Source organism: Equus caballus, chromosome 11 (genome assembly GCF_041296265.1).
Source record: "Equus caballus isolate H_3958 breed thoroughbred chromosome 11, TB-T2T, whole genome shotgun sequence".
NCBI classification, from domain to species: Eukaryota; Metazoa; Chordata; class Mammalia; order Perissodactyla; family Equidae; genus Equus; species Equus caballus.
Genome location: NC_091694.1, coordinates 15,482,527 through 15,500,992, shown reverse-complemented (window position 1 = coordinate 15,500,992; position 18,466 = coordinate 15,482,527). Strand labels below are relative to the sequence as shown.

Here is an 18,466-nt window from a genome sequence, read left to right as displayed (position 1 = left end):
CCAGTGAGATTTGAACCCAGGCTTGCTGCCTCAACCATGCCACCAGCAACAGCACACTGGGTGCTGAGGCAGCATTTGTGACTATACGGAGGAATGATGGGACGAAGGAAGGGAGGAGGGAGCCCAGCATGGGGAGAGCCCAGGGATGGCCGGGCTGGATACTCATCTTCTTCTTCTGCTGGTTGAAGTTGTCAATGATGACGCCGATGAAGAGGTTGAGTGTAAAGAAGGACCCGAAAATGATGAAGATGACGAAATAGAGGTACATATAGATGTTCACCTCATACTGCGGCTGCTCCTCCTGCTGCAGGGGCCACAGGATGGGACAGGGTTTGCTGGGCATGCTTGGGGGTACATGCTGGCTGCTCCTTGCTCCCCATCCCACTGTGGGCAGGAGAGGCCTGGGGTCCAGAGGTGGACCCAGCCACCCTCAGGTTGCTGGGTCTCAGAGCCTCCCGAGGAGGCAGCATGGCAGTGGGGATGGGCAGAATGTGCCATTGTGTCTCTGATCTGAGTCCTCTCCCCTGGCTTGTTCACCAGCCACATCTCAGTGACCCCCACTCACCTCCCGAGAGTCTACGGCTGCATACATGATGTCCATCCAGCCCTTGAAGGTGGCCTAAGAAAGTGCGGTTGGGTGAGAGGTGAGGGGGCTGCTCCCTGCCTCCATCATCCATGAGTTATGCGCCCCGCCCCCCCAAGTCTGGTCCTCCCCAGAGGCTGCCTGCCCAGAGCCCCACTGGGGCAGGCATTAAATAGAGGCCAGAGAGGTCTAGACACTACCTCAGGGTCCCACAGCCCTGGAAGCAGGGTGGGCAGCTCCCTAACAAGGAGTGGCAGTGGGCTCAGGTACAAGAGATCCAGGGCACCTCCATCCCAGTTCCATGCCGATCAGCAGGTCACACTCACCACCTGGAGGAGGGAGAGGTAGCCCAGACCCACGTTGTCGTAGTTGACCTTGACATTGAGCCAGCGGACCTGGCCTGTGTGCATCAGGCTCTCGCACTCGGACTTGTTGTTGACCTCGGAGATGTCGAATCTCTCGGAGGTGGTGGTGTTGATGCAGTAGTAGAACTTGCCGGCAAACAGGTTGACGCCCATGATGCTGAAGATGAGCCAGAAGATGAGGCAGACGAGCAACACATTCATGATGGAGGGAATGGCTCCCAGGAGGGCATTCACCACCACCTGGGGGCCAGGGAAGGGCGTCATTGCCAGATCTTCTCCCAAGCAGGTGGGGGAGACCTGGTCTCCTCTGGGAGAGGCCTACCCAACTACACTAACCAGGGAACCAGGCAGGGCTGTGCATCGTTATTGAGGGAAGGCTTCCTGGAGGAGGGCGAATCTGAGCCAGGCCTAGGGGAGAAGTCAGCTGGGTTGTATGTGTTGGGGGAGGGGTGGGAGCGAGGAGCAAGGGTGAGGGGCTGCCGGCCTGGTGGTTGGAGAAGGCTCTCTGCTTGGTTGGAGCCATCAGCCCAGAGTTGGGGCACTGGGCTTCTCTGGAAGCAGCCCCGCCACGGGTCACCAGGCAGGAGACAAACACTCCTTCCTCGGCCCCCATAGGAAACTCAGCTCCCGTGACCTGGCCCCCTGCTCATCTGCTCACAGCCATTTGAGGCACAGACACAGAAAAGAAGCCATCAGGGTCTTCGAAGCAGCCGGACCCTGGGACTGGAGCTCTGGGCCCCACCAGTCCTGGCCACACGGGTCAACCTCACCAATTTCAGACTGGGCTAAATCTGGGAATTGTCCCTTTTCAAGGAAAAGCTGTTTTACAAGCTTCAGACAGAGTGGGTGGCACAAGCCTGGTGATACCCAGGGAGCTCTATTCCTGGCTGGGGCACCAACCAGGCAGTTGGTGTGTGGCCACGGGCAGGTCATTTTCCCTCAATGGGGCAGGGTCCCCAGCTCTGGGGGGTGGGAGAGCCCAGCATTAGCTGGCCCCTCGCATGAACGGGAGGGAGCCACTGGGGCCTAGTGCACGGCTGGCCTACAACCAGCTGCTTCACGGAGGTTTGTCCCTCCAGAGTGGGTCTTGTTCCCAACGGACCTCCCTTTGCTGGGGAAGTCCCATTGTCTTGCCCAAACCCTTTATTTATCTGTCACTTCCGCTCTCAGGGGCCTGAGGGAAGGGCAGGCTGGCTCAGAGCCTGGGCACAAACACCTCCCGCTTGCTCGGGTCTCAGGGCCCTGGGAGGGCCCAGTCTGAGGCTGGGGAGGGAACCTATAAACACACATACCTGCTCTCCTCCCTCCTCTCCTCCCTGCCGGCCCTCCTGGAAGCTGCTGCAGCCTCTGCTGCCCCCCACTGGTGGCAGGGTTGAGCCAAGGAGAGGGTCCTAGGGCGGGAATGGGCACCGGGGCTGGTGTGGAAGGATGTCTGGGGGCCCCCAAATCTGGCTTTCAGCAGGGCCCTGGTCCAAGCCCTCTGCCTCCCCTGGTGGTGGCCGGAGGACAGACATGCACCCCCTGTATCTTGCCCTGTGTTGACTGCTCCCCCAATCCCTAGCCCTACTCAGAGTCCCCTCAGCACCCACCCTCATGCCCTCGAAGCGGGACAGTGCCCTCAGGGGACGCAGGGCACGCAGTGTCCGCAGGGATTTGATGGGTCCCAGCTCGGAGTAGCCCAGCCAGTTGGCCACTAGGCTGATGATGGAGACCTGCAAAGGGAGGGTGAGGTGGTCAGGGAGCGCAGGGCCTCAGGACCACAAGGACAACCTCTGGATCTTGCCACGGGGGTGGGGTGGGGGTGGGGTGACAGCAAGGACTCACGTCCACGATGAGGAAGTCGAGCCAGCACCAGGCGTTGGTGAAGTATACCTTGAAGCCGTAAGCCACCCACTTGAGCAGCATCTCCATGATGAAGATGTAGGTGAAGACCTTGTCAGCGTACTCCAGGATGGTGCGGATGACTCGCCGCTGCTCGATGTAGATGTCCTCGAAGGCCTGGGGGCACCAGCACAGCCGGGGTGGCCAGGGCCTGGGAGGCCGGGGCAGCAGCCACGTCCCCTACCCTGCCTGATGCTGCCAGTTCCTAGGGACCTGGCCCTGGGGCCAGGCTGGGGGCCAGCTGTTGGCATCTCTCAGACTCCTCATGCCCATCATGGGGATGAACGAGTCTCCCGCTGGGGAGAAACCCCTCAGCTCCCCCTCCCCAACCCTAAGAAGAGCAGCACTCAATCATCTGCGAGGGGGTCCACAGTGACACATCTACAATCCCGCCCCCATCCCAAATTCCCAGGGCCTTTCCAACCTGCCCGCTGGTTGGGACCTGTCGCCATGGGTGCACACAGAGTCAGAGCCCATGTGTCACTTTAAGAAAATTAATATATTCTACAACATATCCTGCAACCACAGGTGAGCTCCTTTAGGATTCTCTGGGTTCGGGACTGTCCAGGCTGCATCCCTTCCTGGTGTGGAAAGGAGGGAGTGCCAGGAGGGCCTGCTTGAGCCTGGCACCGCTCTGCCCGTGCCTGTCCCCCAAGGCAGTGCCTACCAAGGCTCCACTGCTGAGCAGGATCATGAAGACAATGAAGGTCTCAAACCAGTTGTGCTCGACAATCTTGAAGCAGGCCCTGCGGAGGGTCCACCACATCTTCCCACGGCCCTGGGAGATGTCCACGGAGAGGCAGGGAAAGCGTTGCACACAGGCTGGGGGAGGGAAGGGGCCAGGGCACTATGTCACGGGCCTGGGGGCTGCCTCAGGATGCATGGTCAGCATGGTCCCACCACCTTCCCAGGATGCCTCCTCCAGCTCTCCACCTCGCTGCCCCCCAAACCCAGAGCCTCCACCTCTTCCCAACACCTGGCTCCATGTCCTTCACCACTGGTTGGAAATGGGCGGGAAGTAGGGAGGTCCAGCCCCAGCCCTCGCATGGGGACCTCAAGTCCTCCCTCCACAGCCCACTCCACCCATGCGTCAACTGCTGCCAGGGATGGACATGCAGAGGAAAGACATGCAGGGGTGCAGGCCACCAGCCCAGGCGCTATAGCTATCGGCTGCCCCCAGCCTCCCCCACTCCAAACAGGCAGCCTTAACTCTGTAAAACCCTGGCCCTTTGGGCAAAAATGTTCCTGCCGGGGGGCTGGCCCTGTGGCAGAGCGGTTAAGTTCGCGCGCTCCGCTGCTGGCGGCCCAGTGTTTCGTTGGTTCGAACACTGGGCGCGGACATGGCACTGCTCATCAAACCACGCTGAGGCAGCGTCCCACATGCCACAACTAGAAGGACCCACAACGAAGAATATACAACTATGTACTGGGGGGCTTTGGGGAGAAAAAGGAAAAAATAAAATCTTTAAAAAAAAAAAAATGTTCCTGCCAGGCTGTTCCCTGAAGGGCTGGGCAGGTCTCTCTCTTGGAAGAGGAAACCAGGGAGGATTACAGAGCAGCCATTCCTGAGCACTTGCTTCGTACCAGATGGCACTGTCGGGGCTCTGCGGGGATTCTGCACAGCAGCCCTCAGGGGCCAGTGCTGCCATCACCTACTGTGCACACCTGAGGCTCAGGGAGTGAGGAGCTCAGAGGCATCGGGCCCTGACACCCCTTCCCAGGGTTGTATTCTCCCAAGCTGTGGCAGGGCAGGGCAGGGTAGCCTCAGGGAAAGAAGGGCCTGCATGCTTTTGTGATGTGTGCGTCCCTGAGGAGAAAATGGGCTGGGGCTGGGCTAGGGGTCTGCTGGGCTGGGGGAGGGACCCAGAAGGGGTGGGGTGCGCACGCAGGCTTGCCCTCACCCTCGGTGAAGCACTCCTCAGGCTGCTCCCCCTCAGGGTTCTCCTCGGCCTGTTCCTCGGGGTCCTCCTCGGGGGGCTTGTAGTCGGCCGTACTGCAGACGGAGGAGTTCCCGTCGAGGGGCTGTAGTGGCTTCTGCAGGGGCCACAGGGTCATGTGACCCCGGGTCCTCCCACCAGGTGGGGCAGAGGAGGTCAGGATGAGAAACCAGAAGGGGGAGGAGAAAGGGGGTGGAGGGCTCTCCCATTCATTCATTCGTTCATTCACTCAGCCCTGGATTATGGAACCAGCACTGCGGCCCATGCAGAAGAATGACAGCGACCGAGGCAGCTGTGGTCCTGCCCTCGTGGTACTTAGATTTGGGTCGAAGCAGGGCTGAAGCCTGGGAAGGGCGGCGAGGGCACGCTGAGACCTGCGGGGGACTCAGGTAGGGGGAGAGCCAGGAGACAAACTGGCCAGGGGGTGGCTCAGCTGGGCTGGGAGTTCTGGGAGGTGTGGAGAGGCATGAGGGGGACAGCAGAGGAATAAGAGGCTTGAAGGTAATTCTGAGGGGGTATGTAAGGGGCTCAGGATGGAGCTGGGGCTGCCACAGCCCGCAGAGAACAGTATGCGGTGCCTCCAAGGTCTGAGCCTTTCACCCCCTAGGGGCTGTTTGGCTGAGGAATCCAGAAAGGACAGAAAATTTTCCCCAGCCGAAGCTCCAGCCTGGGGCCAAAGGAACCTGATGGGAGTGGGGTGGGGCTGGAGGAGGCTGGTGCTCCCCTTGGCCAGGCCTCCCTTCCTCTCCTCCTGGTGCTGTCCCAGGCCAGCCTCCCGGCCCCACCCTCTACTCCTCAAGGGGACCCCTTCATGGCTTGGGGTGAGGACCCCGAAGGGGAAGATGGAGAGAGGAGCTTGAGGGGCAGCTCTCGATCCAGAATGGTCACCAGAAAACCAGGGGGGGGTCCTTGTGCCCAGTTGACAGAAAGGGAAACTGAGGCAGGGAGCATCAGATCAGCCAGAGCATTCACTGAGCCAATTGCCCCTCCTGTGCACTCCAACGCCCACAATCCCTCTTGGAGCTCTGCTTGCCCCCTTTAAAGAGTCCACAGCCTTGGCCTTGGGCGTTCTCCAGCCCTCCCCCACCCCCGCTCTTCATACCGAGGTTGGTGCCACATTTCCCTGGGTATTTATAGCTTGGCAGGCACTCGGCCCCCTGGTAAGTCAGTGTGCCACATATCTAGGGGGACTAAGCAGTCAAGAGCTTTCAGGGCAAAGTTCATTCAGGCTCTGGCGCCCAGCCAGGCCCCCATGATGGGGTGGGGGTGGGCAGGGGATCCTGCCCCAGCTTATGTGCTAGTCCTTCCCCTGCCAGAGCTGGAGGGTGGGTGAGGCGGCTCAGAGTCAGCTCCCCTGGGAGGCCCAGGCAAGCCCCAGCCTCAGCCTGAGCTTCTGAGAGTGACCGCCAGTGCCTCCCCGACCCGGGCAGGGGAGGGCAGGAGGAGGGCATCTCCACCCAGCAGTGGGCACCCTGCACTGGCTGGGTGGGTGGGTCGGGCTCCTGCTGAAGCTGTGCCCCAACTCCCTGTTCTCCCAGCCCCACTGGGCCCCTGGCCCTCTCCTGAGAATCCTCAGCCTGGACTGGGCACTTTGGCCCACACTGGGAGGTTGGGAGCAGCCCCAGGTGGGGGCTAAACAGAAGTAGATGATAACGGCAAGGACCTGGCAGGGCCTTCAAGCCCAGGGGGAGCTCAAGAGAGGCCTCTTGGGTCCCAGCCCTGGAGCTGAGGTGCCCAGGTAAGAACATCCTGACCAAGAGCACCACCTGCTGGTGAGGGGCCCAGGTGGAGTTGCAAGGCAGGAGTGAAGGGAGGAGAGACTAGGGTATTAGGACAGGAGGGCAGATCTTAATAACTGTACTAATAGTCACCATTCACAGACAGCTTACTAAGCAATTTACAAACACGGCATCTCTTCTAATGGTCACAACAATGTCACAGGGTAGGTACTATTACCCCCATTTACAGATGGAGGAACTGAGATTTGGAGAGGATTTATGACTTGCCCAAGGTCACACAAAAATGTGAAGCTGTGTCTATCTGACCCCCTTCCCTCAAGCTGGGCCCTGTGATGGGCTCACCTTGCCATCCTCAGGCTCTGAGAAAGTGTCAGTCTCCTCCTCTGTAGGCATCTCCAGGTCAGACTCCTCGGAGGCAATGGGAACGTGGATGGTCAGGTAGGGGTTGTTGATGAAGTTGAGGTGGTCCAGCTCGATGCTGTTGGGAGTGCCATCAGCCAGGCCCATGTGGTTCAGGATGTGATTGTCCTTCTTCAGGTCTTTGTCATCATCCTCAGGCGGTGGCTCCTTCTTCTCATCCTCGGGGGCACTCTCCTCAGCCTCCCCTGCCTCCCCAGCCTCCCCGGGTCCCCCAAGGCTGAGCATGATATCCTTGGGGCTCAGGATCTTGCCATGCAGCAGCCCCAGGAGGAAGGCTTTGGCAAAGCCGATGCCCCACTTGATGCGCCAGATGGCGATCTGCAGGTTGTTCATCTCGCCATCCTCGTCCGAGGCCGCGAGGCTGTCAGCGCTGAAGGAGCTCAGCAGCAGGGCCAAGAAGAGGTTCAGGACCTGGGGAGCAGGGGTTGAGGGGAGCCTCAGCTCAGCCTCTGGGCCCCTGAGGGTGCCACCTTCAGCCAGCACGAGGGTCCTCAAGCCTCCAGATCAGACCGACCACACGTTGGGCATTTAAAAAGATGTCACCTAAAGCAGTCCTCACAACTGTCTGCGGAGGTGAGGAGTGTTGCTATCGTTCCCACTTTGCAGATGAGGAAACTGAGGCTTGGGCACATGATAGGACTCTGCTGACCAAGGCAGAGGCAGGGTTTGGGGAAGCCCTCTGGGTGGCAGGGACTCTGTCATGACTCTGTCTTCCACTTCCGCTGCTGGGAAATGTAGAACTAAGAACAGGGCTCACGTCTCTGAGCTTCCCGAACTTATTAGGAACCTGAATCTTTGAGCCTTCTTTCTTTTCTAAGGGGGACTTTTAATCGGCCCTGCGCTCCCAGGTACTCAGATGCACGTCCCCTATTCCTCTGGAAGGGGCAGTGACCTACTGTTATTCACTCCCTTTTTCCCCCCTTGGGGTCCCCTGGTTCTCTTCCCATATCCCTACTGAAAGGGACTGGGGTGGTCTACCCCATCCCCAACCTTATTTTCCAGTGGACATTTGCTGAGCCCCTCTCACTGTGTGCAGGACAAGTGGCCTCAGGGAGCTCCCAGCCTAGCAGAAACAGACATTTGATCAGACAAATACAACGCAGTGCATCTACACGGCAGCAGAGACTGGGGTGCACAGGCTTTGAAGTCATGCTACTTGGCTTTAAACCCCAGTTCACTAGCTGTGTGTCCTGAGGCAAGTTATATCACTGTTCTGTGCCTCAGTTTCCTCATCTGTATAATGGGAATGATTCTAGCACCTACTTCCTTGCACTGTTGTGAGGATTAAAAGATCAACACAAGTAGAGCATGCAGGAGGCATTCAAACCATGTTAGCTGTTATGCGTGCAAGAAGGTACAGGGAAGAGTGTGATTAACTCTGAGGCCAGCTCAGTATTTTATTAATAATGAAAGCGAGTCCCAGAGAGGTGAAGTGACTTGCCCTAGGACACACAGCACAGTCAGGACTAGAACCCCAGTTTCCAGTGATTGTACAACTTTAGAGGACATTATTCATTTAGACTACAATGTGAAAGGCAACCCCAGAGGTTGCGCAATACAGTGTCCCTGTCTTCCACCAGTCCACCCACTCCTGGGCAGTGAGGAGGAAGGTGAAGCCTGGCTGAGTGGGGGTCCTGGCTCCTCTCAGCCAGAGACGGGGCCAGCTCTTACTCTGGGGGCCTTGGGGCGGGGCTGGGTGTGTGAGTGGACACGAGGGAGCAGGAGAGTCTACACATATGAATCAGTCATCCTCGACCATCTTCTCCACGTGTCTCTCCTTGGCTTTCACCAGTGTCCTCCAAGGTCTTATGTCATTGTCCTAACTATCACGTTAACTTCTTTAAAATATATATATTGTATATATTCTTTCTTTGGGAGAATGTGCTAGAGGGATTCCTCCCCGTCTCCATGCCCCTACTTTTCTGCTTTTGCCCCTCACCGAAATTGGTTGGTCTTTCTTTCCCTCCCTTGGGGGGAAGGTGTCCAGTTGCCAGAAACACATCTGAGATGGGAATTAGCTGCTCTCTGGGTCAGCAGGGTTTGCACACGGTTCCTGCCTGGGACAGAAATAGCCACCTCATGCAAGGCTGGGGGGGGGGTGGTTGGAGGAAAGAGGGGTGGACACCATGTCCCTGGGGGGCTCAGAAGGGGGTTACCTATGACCTAGTCATTTCCTCTTCTTCACAGTAACCCAGAGGAAGCGCCCAAGTGCCATGGACACAGGGGAGATGGGGCCGCATACTCCCTGGCAGGGTGCCCCGGTGCCCTCTGGCAGACTCCTGCTTCCAAGAGGCCTGGGAGGGTGCTGGGCGGGGACAGTGCCCAAGGAGCTGACAGCGCCACCTCATTGGGTGTTCCACTCCCTCTGAGCAAAGTGGGAGAGCCACAGAGCTGGACCAGAAAAGGGTGTCAGGTGCGGGTGTGTGTGTGTGAGAGATGGGAGGGTGGGGTGACATGCCCACAGAGGCAATACAGTGCAGTGGTTCCACACCCTGGAGCCAGATTGCTTGGGTTCAAATCCTGCACCTGTTACTAATTTACCTCCCTGAGCCTTTGCTTCCTCATCTACAAAATGGGGAGAAAACAGCAAGTCCCTCTTCGGGTGGTGGTGAGCCTTAAGAGATGAATACACGGAAAGTGCTCAGAATGCTGGATTAATGTAAATAGAGGCCAGCCATCATCAACATTATTGCTGGCGTTGAGATTGTCATTATTCTCATGCTGGTACTATTGATGTGATTGTTCCTGGAGTTACACAGACCCAGGGTCTAGTCCGGCTCAGGTTCTCACCAGCTGTGAGCACAGAGCCAACATTACCTGCTTGGCAGGGCTGTTGAGAGCATTGCGGATAATGCAGATAAAGCCCTTTGATCAGGGAGCAGCACATGGCAGGAGCCCAATACTGAGGAGTGTGACACCAACAGCGGGTACCTAAACCACCACCACCTCCCACACACCTGTAACATTTGAGCTTCTCTGGCCTCGCAGACCAAGTGCTTTGGAAGCACTTAGACGTGTGTCTTGTAATCCTCAGGACCACCCAGTGAAGTAGGTATGCCATTAGTATCCCCATTTTCCAGATGAGAAAAACTGAGGCCAGAGATGTTAAATAACTTGCTCAAGGTTTCCCAGACAGGAGTGGCAAAGTGGGGGCTTGAAATATTGAGTTTACACGCATACAGACAGAACCCCTTGCAGACCCTCTCAGTCACCCACAGGGCCTTAAACTTACATTCACAAACTGCTACTCAGAGCCTACCCCCTACCCCCATCCTGCCCCAAAGTTCTGCTGAGAGTCTTCCCTCTCTCTTCCCACTTCCCAAGACCTCCTCCCAGGTACAGCCATCCCTGGGTTCTCCTGTCTAGCTGTCCCTGGGTGCTCGGGACTTCATCCTATGGTCTCCTCCTCAGTCGAGGTGACACTGCGCCCCCCGCGCCCCAGTCTGCCCCTGCCCCCAGCTGGAGCTCAGCGATATCTGAGAACTGCTGACCCAGCAGCCCAAGGATTCCACAGGCCTTTGCAGAACGTGGGGACGTGAGTCTTCCCACCCCATTGCCCAGGGCAGCATCGGTCACCACCCGGGACAGCTGGGCACAGCACTCCTGGCAGGAGTGAACCCCATCCCAAGAAGGGGAGGAGTCGGGGTCGGCAGGGTGAGGAGAGATGCCTCCACAGGCCTGAACCACAGAAATGCTGGTCAGCTGGACCACGGCCCAAGCCCCTGTTTCTCATCGGCCCCTGCATCTCCTCCCTTGCACCAGTCCCACGTGCCAAGCTCTGAGCCACAGAAAGTGTCAGGATGGATGCAGGTTATGCTGTCTCTGGATGCTCCCAACCCCCAGGGCCTGATTCCCAGGAACAGAGGAGGGTGAGAGGGTGGGAGAAGGACAAGAGGTTCAGGAGTTCCTGGTACCAATCCCACACTGTGCCTCCTTGCACACTCTCACAGTCAATCCACCCAGCCACCCTAGAGGTTCCTACCACACTTCTTCTGTATGAAGTTAGAGAACCAGCCGACCAGAGAGCAGTCATTTGTTCAAGGTCACACAGATGGCAAAGGAGCTGGGATTGGAACGTGGATCTGTCTGACTCCAGTTATCATGTTACTTTACCCGAAACACTAGGTTTCAACGGTACTACTAACAGTGTGTTCCTGGGACCAGTGGCAGTGACATCTCCCAGAGCTCGTTAGAAATGCAGATTACCAGGCCCCAGTCTGGACCTGCTGAGTCAGACTCTGGGGGTCTGGGTCCAGGAATCTAGGTTTTAAGAAACTCCCAGGTGATTCTTAAGCAGGTTAAAATTTTAGGACCACTGGGCTAAACCATATAAAATTGTCATTTTGAGGGAGGGAAAGGTAGGCAACAGTCAAGTATCAATGATTTCATACAGTTCAACCTCACAGGAAACAGGCCCTCAAATGACTGCCTCATTTTAAAGGACATGTCTTGTATGCTTAGGTTTTCTGGGCAAGGATGGGGAGCCACCTGCAGCCTCACTCACCACCAGGTTGCCGATGACCATGACCATGAGGAAGACGGTAAGGCACATGGCCTGGCCAGCCACCTCCATGCAGTCCCACATGGTCTCGATCCACTCCCCACACAGGATGCGGAAGACGATGAGGAAAGAGTGGAAGAAGTCGTGCATGTGCCAGCGGGGCAGGGCGCAGTCCGAGGCAATCTTGCACACACAATCCTTGTAGCTCTTGCCGAACAGCTGCATGCCCACGACGGCAAAGATGAACACGATGATGGCCAGCACCAGCGTCAGGTTGCCCAGCGCCCCCACCGAGTTGCCGATGATCTTGATGAGCATGTTCAGTGTTGGCCACGACTTGGCCAGCTTGAAGACCCGCAGCTGCCATGCAGAGGGGAGGCAGGGGCAAATGAGGCCCAGGGATCCCTGGCCCTACCCAAGGGAGCCCCATGCATAGGAGAAAGAACTATCTTGAATAGCTTGAACTCCCATCTCCTGAGAGATCTGACACCTCAGTTCGCCTCTCTGTTAAATGGGAATACAGCAGTCCCTCATTATCCTCAGGTGATATGTTCCAAGACTCCCAGTGGCTGCCTAAAACTGTGGACAGTACTGAACCCTATATATACTATGTTTTTTCCTATACATACATACGGTAAAGTTAAATTTATAAATTAGTCACAGTAAGAGATTAACAACAATAGCTACTAATAAAATAGAATTACAACAATATACTGTAATAAAAGTTACCGTAGATCTTAGTAACCTCAGCATATGATTTTTTTTCTTTCTTTATTAGGTTGAGAACTTTCACCTTTTCACTTGAAGCACTTTACGGCTTCTCTTTGGCATATCTGAATTGCCAGCATCACTCCTCTTGCGCTTTGGGGCCATTATTAAGTAAAATAAGGGTTACTTGAACACAAGCACTGTGATACCAAGACAGTCCATCTGGTAACTGATGGCTACTAAGTGACAAATGGGCGGGTAGCGTACACAGCTAGGTGGTGGTTACGCTGAACAAAGGGAGGATTCACGTCCCGGGCAGGATGGTATGGGATGGCGAGAGATTTCATCATGCTACTCAGAACAGCGTACAATTTAAAACTTATGAATTGTTTATTTCTAGAAGTTTTCCATGGTAGCACCATGGTTGACTGCAGGTAACTGAAACTGTGGAAAGCAAAACCACAGATAAGGGGGGACTACTATACTCATATCCTACTACCTCATCCTCTTCATGTTCAAAAGAAAGAGAGTCCTTATCTCTTAAAGATACAGACTAAATTATTTACAAGTGACATTGTATGTTGTAGGTATGTATATACCTCCCATAAAAAGTGGGAGTACAGATGAAACAAAAACTGTAGAATGTTGATGGTTGTTGGGGCTGGGTAATAAGTACATGGAGGTTGATTACGCTTTACACTTTTGTGGATGCATGAAAGGTCCCATAATAAAGTTAAAAAAATTATAAAAGTGCTCCTATGGGGTGGTGGAAAGGACAGTAATTCAGAGTCCCATTTCCACTACTAATGAGCTTCCTGAGCCTCAGCTTCGAGTCTGCAACATGGGGCCGAAGTCCCCGCTCCACTGCTGCCCAAGGTCATTCGGGGGTCAAGTCCAAATGTCAGCTCCTGTGGCTGTCATTTTGGCCCCCAAGCAGCCCTGTATGATTGAGCGGGAGGGCCCCCTCTCTCCCTATGTGTAGTAAGAAAGTTCTGAGAGGTGGAGTGGCATGCACAGGGCAGAGGGGCCTGTTTCGGCCCTGTGGCTTCCTAGGGGTTTCTCCTCCCACCCTCCTTAGTACCCCCAGCCCACCCCTCCTCAGCCCTGGCCCTGGGGCCTCACGCACCAGACGGAAGGAGCGGAGCACAGACAGCCCCTGCACATTAGCCAGGCCCAGTTCCACCAAGCTGAGGGTGACGATGATACTGTCAAAGACGTTCCAGCCCTGCTGGAAGTACTCGTAGGGGTCCAAGGCGATGAGCTTCAGTACCATCTCGGCTGTGAAGATGCCCGTGAAGACCTGTAGGGTGGGATGCATCCCGGTCACAGAGCCTCAGGGAGCACAGGGCCTTGGGAGTCTCCCACTCGACTCTCACCTCCTCCTGGCAGAGCCCATGGAGCCCTAGAGGTTGCGCCCAGAGCCCCAGGGAGGGTAGGCAGGTACCCATAGCCCACATGTGTGTGTATGTGAGTGAGTGAGAAGTGGAATGGCCATGCCACAGGGCAGAGTGGGTGCCATCCAGACACCCGGACCCATCCGTTTCTGGCCTTGTGACCATGGGCCAATCACTTAACTTCTTGGAGCCTCACCTCAATCATAACAATATTCAACACTCATAAAACTCTCTGTGGTTCACATTATGACTTCAGTGGTGTCCTGACCTTTATGAAATTGGGAGGGATTATCACACTTGTCCCAGAGATGAAAAATTGAGGCTCAGAGAGGTTAGTGGTAAGCTCTCGGTCATGCCGCCCATATGGGAATGAGTCAGGTCTCAAACCCAGGTCTTGTGGTACTTAGTTCAGCCTCCTGTCTCTATACCCTACAGCCTCTCTACCCTGGTTAGCAGGGGTCCTAGGACTCAGAAAATCTTGGTGGACTCAAAAGTCTAGGGCAGGGGCCAAAAGAGGGCAAAGTTGGCGATCAATGAGAAGGCCAGAGTTGCACCCTGCAACCCCAGACGTGGAGTGTGAGGGCTGTATAACCTCTGAACGCTCCCTGGGCATGGCCTCCCCTCCTGCTAGGCACCAGCTGCCATGGGTCCACAGCCTGCCCAGGCACATGCTGCGCCCCGCCCAGGAGCTGTCCCTAGCGATAGCAGGTGCCCAGACAGCATCAGCGTGTGGGCAGGGGGTGGGCAGGCGGTGGGCCGGGCCCATCACGCACACCCCAGCAGCTGTGCTGCGAGTCCAGATCACACCCTTGCCCCTCCAGCCCAGCCTGGCCACGGCTGCCTCGGGCATCTCCATGGGACAGAGGAGCTGCCTTCCTTGCAGGCTGAATCCAGGGTCTGATTCCCATGCCACCCACCCAGTCCTTGTCCTACTGCAGGCCCCAAATCTTACTCTCCCTGGGCTCCCCTCACCCTTGGAGTAGGGGTAGCATCTCGCCCATTTTCCTGGAAAAACTGTGAAGGGAATTGGAAAGGGTGGGGCAGGGCTGCAGGAGGAGGCGGCTTTTTCCCTTTGTCAGGCTCCACCAGGGCTGGCAACGAGGTGATAATGCTCCTAATGGGCAGGGATAAGCAGGCGGATCAGTGTGTGTCAACAATAGTGGAGCAGGAAGGGCCAGAGAGAGGAGCTGGCCTGGCCATGCTGGAGAAATGGTAGCAGGCAGCGGGGCTGAGGGGTGGGGGATATGCCCTGGGGCCTCTAGGGTGAGCTGGGGCCTCTTGGGCCTGGGTGCCCCTGGTTCTGTGCTCCACTTCCAGTGCCTTGGTCCCTCTTAGGCCCACAACAACCTCTGAAAGTGGAGAGATTTGTCACCCAGCCACCCTCACCTCTACCTCCATGCCCCGACTCCCCAACCTTGCCTCCAGGGCATGACCTGGATCCCAGACTCCTAGGAGTCCTGATCTTAAGAAGCCCAGCACCTCATCCCCACTCTCTCTGCCCTCCAATATGCTGAAACTCAGATCCACATCTCATAGATCAACCCATGCACCTCCCTTACAAATCAACCATTCCCCCCATGCGCTGGGTAAATAACCGCAGCCTGTCCCCATATGTCCCCCAATAGTGTCCTGCATTTCCACACAGCCCAGATGACTCCATCAGGCCCTGTGGCCCCTCTCTTGTGCTGTCCTGGAATGACACCTGTCTCTTGTCCCCTCCCTACCAGGTTGCCCACGGTGAGCACTTTGTCAAAGTGCTCCGTCATGGGGTAATGTTCCATGGCCATGAAGAGGGTGTTGAGTACGATGCAGATGGTGATGCCCAGGTCCACAAAGGGATCCATGACGATCAAGTGGATGATGTTCTTGAACTTCACCCATGGGGTGCAGCAGTTCCATATGAGCACTTTGTGGGCACACTTGTACCACCATGGCGGGCACTTCTGGTGGGCCTCTTCCAGCTCTGGGAGTAGGGTGGAAACAGACACCTGATGAGGATCCCCCTCACACGCTCCTTTCTCCATCTAGATCTCTGGTCCCACTTTTCAAGCTCTGTCCCTTAGCGCTCCACATCTCAAACTCTATCCCCTCAGCAAGGACTATTCCAAGCCCCGCCTCTCAGTGCGGCTCCCTCCAGTCCCCGCCCAGGTGACTCCACCCCTCAATGCCCCGCCCCTACCACCCCTGCCCCTTAGTGCTCTCACCCGCCAAAGCCCACCCCCTCAGGGAGATTTACCCCAAGCCCTTTCTCTCGATGCTCCACTTCCAGCTCCGCCTTCCTGACACACCCCATAGAGCCTTGCCCTCAGTGACTCCCACCCCTGCTGGTGACCCGTGGCCGCCATCATGTCCCCAGGGAGAGGCAAGAGGCCACGCAGGGGGTTGGTCTCAGTTCTCCCTGCTGCTGGCCACTGCCATGTGGGAGCAGACTGAGATCCCCCCGAGGGTTCTTCCTCCCACTGCCAGTAATGCCAGCCCCTCCAGACTGTCCCCAGCCAGTCCATCCTTTCCCACCAGAGTGGCTTTCTGGAAACACTCCCTGTTTTTGCTACCCCAACTCTAAAGCCCTGGGGTCTGTAAGGCCCGTGGATGAAGCTGCTCCTCCTGGCCTTCCTGGCCTCTGCTGCCTGTGGGAGTCCTCAGCCTAGGCATGATCTCATTCAATTACCACCAGAAAGGTATGAGGTAAGTACTCTCAGAGTCCCCATCGCATAGATGAGGAAAGGGGCTGGAGTGGGGAACAGCTCCATGAAGGACTGAGTTTGAGTGCATGATTGGGACACCCCAGGGGTGGGGGAGGTTGACCCTCACTGCCACCCAGGAATTAGCAAACTGGACCCCACTCAAAGGCTGCAGATTCTACTCTAACACCCCCAGCCTCAACCCGGTGCTACTGCAGGTGACTCAAACAGTGTCTGAGGTCCCAAACTTCTCACAACGGTCCCAGCAAGGGCAGCGCTGAGTGACCTCTTCCGCCAGCTCTGTCCGTCATTCCCTGGGGCATTCTCTGGATAGGCACACAGACACCTGGATGCTGGTCATACAAGGTGCCCTCCAGAGGTTTGCAAAGTCCTCTAGGGTCTCCAAGTCCTCCCTGGCATGAGGCAGGACGCCTGGGGAGGGGACCAGATCTCTTCTATGTCAGATTTCCTTTCTTCCTCCCTCCCCCTCATCCATCCATCCATACACCCCTCGGCCCCTTTCCATCCAATAACTTTTCAACCCATCCATCCATCCATCCATCCGTGTGTGTGTCTGTCCACTTCCCCTCATTACCTCATCCTTATTCTCCTCCTGTGACTCAGAGGTAGTACGGGGATTTGGGAGAGTCTGTGACTCTACCTGGGCAGAGGTTGACCTTTAACCTTTCACTTTTACCCAGAAGACATCTGAGGAGTCAGATCTCCAGTTTCCGGAAGATTAGGCCTTTCTGGTTAATATTATTTTCCGGTCCTTCCTTGTTGCCTTGGCAGCCCCCAGGGCCCTCCCGGAAGCCCCCAGTTCCCACAGCAGCCCTGCCTTGCAGCCAGAACTGGGCCAGGTTAAGCTAGGGCTATATTTATCACAACCATTTCTTCGATGCCAATATTAAGTTACTGCCCTCCCGAAGCCCCGCCAGGTCCCTCCCCGCCCCGCAGGAGCCTGCGTGGCCTGATGGGCGGGACAGGCAGAGTAGGGTGGGTATGGAGGTGTCGGCACTCACCTTCCATAGCATCTGAGACGCCGCTGTCTGCGCTGCAGCTCTGCCTTGGGGGCCCCTTCTCCCCTGGTGATGTGTCCAGGCTGCCGTTACAGTCTTTGCTGTGGGCTGGGTCCCCGCCTGCCTCCCCACCTTCCAAAGCCTGATCAGCCTTGGCCTGTGGGACCAGCAAGGGTGATGGGCGTGAAGTCCTTCTCCAAGCCACGGGAATGGACTAATGAACTCTTAGAGCTTCCTCCTGTGTCCTTTAGTACGGGGCCCCTTCTTGGCCTGCACTGAGCCTAGCGGAAGGAGCAACTTCGCTGGTGGTGGGGGTGACAGGGAAGGAACCAAAGTGACTGACGACCCTCATCCCTGAAGAACCTCTACTTTCTGAAGCCCTGACTGACCTTGTGCTTTATGAGATGATGAGAAAATGGGCAGCTGCTCCCTGGGGCCTCGTGGGGACCCGCCTCTCCCTCAACATGGACCCATGTGCTGCCCAGAAAGAATCTTAAAACCACAGATATTTGAGCTGGAAGGCTACTTCAGGTTTAACTACTCTGGAGTCCTTGTTACATATGGGGAAACTGAGGCACAGAGCTGCAAAATACTCTTTCTACTGCTTGGATGCCTCCCATCCCACCAAAGGCCCCAGCCTGGGGCATTCAGCTCCCCGTGCCTCTCATCTCTACCCCATGCATCTCCCTCACCCTCAGCCTGCCCAGGAGAACCCAGGCTGAGGGGCAGGGAGATCCCTGAATCCTTCGCCTCTGCTCCCTGAGTCCAGACCTTCTCCAGCTCCTCCTGCTGCTTTTTGAATTTCTCCATCATCTGCTGAAACTCCTCTTCTTTCTCCTGATCCTCAGCCAGGGTGGCCTCATTCTGCTCCGCGTACGCCATGGCTACCACTGCCAGGATCAGATTGATGAGGTAGAAGGAGCCCAGGAAAATGATCACCACAAAGAAGATCATGTAGGTCTTGCCGGCTGCTCGAAGGGTCTGGGAGTTGGGGGAGAAGGAGAGGAAGTGTCACATGGCACCTGGACTCCTTCCCCGCCCCCCACATACTCATTGTCCAAATAGGTCAACAGAGAGGGTCCCTCACAGAGCCTGGTGTTTTGAGGACCTTTGAGGCCGAGTATGGCCATCCTTGGCACTTGAAGCCACATTCTGGGAAGCTTTATAATATATCCTTGGGACCCAGACTTTCCTGGTCTCTTGGCTCAGAGAGCCCTGAGGACCCCAGCCTAACATCC

The 18,466-nt window shown here is 56.4% G+C and overlaps 1 protein-coding gene across 3 annotated transcripts in view; it reads right to left on the bottom strand.

Annotated features, from left to right (window-relative positions):
• The window catches only part of SCN4A (sodium voltage-gated channel alpha subunit 4), a 45,115-nt gene that overhangs the window by 5,542 nt on the left and 21,107 nt on the right, over positions 1-18,466 (bottom strand). For 2 of the 3 annotated variants that reach the window (XM_070225643.1, NM_001081761.2), the window contains 13 exon segments: positions 18,000-18,209; positions 17,232-17,385; positions 15,253-15,491; positions 13,261-13,434; positions 11,430-11,786; positions 6,848-7,336; positions 4,731-4,863; positions 3,497-3,651; positions 2,773-2,946; positions 2,538-2,660; positions 910-1,188; positions 566-619; positions 167-304 (listed from right to left, as the gene is read on the bottom strand). In XM_070225643.1, coding sequence (XP_070081744.1) covers positions 167-304; positions 566-619; positions 910-1,188; positions 2,538-2,660; positions 2,773-2,946; positions 3,497-3,651; positions 4,731-4,863; positions 6,848-7,336; positions 11,430-11,786; positions 13,261-13,434; positions 15,253-15,491; positions 17,232-17,385; positions 18,000-18,209 — 2,679 coding nt within the window. 3 annotated transcript variants of the gene reach the window in all.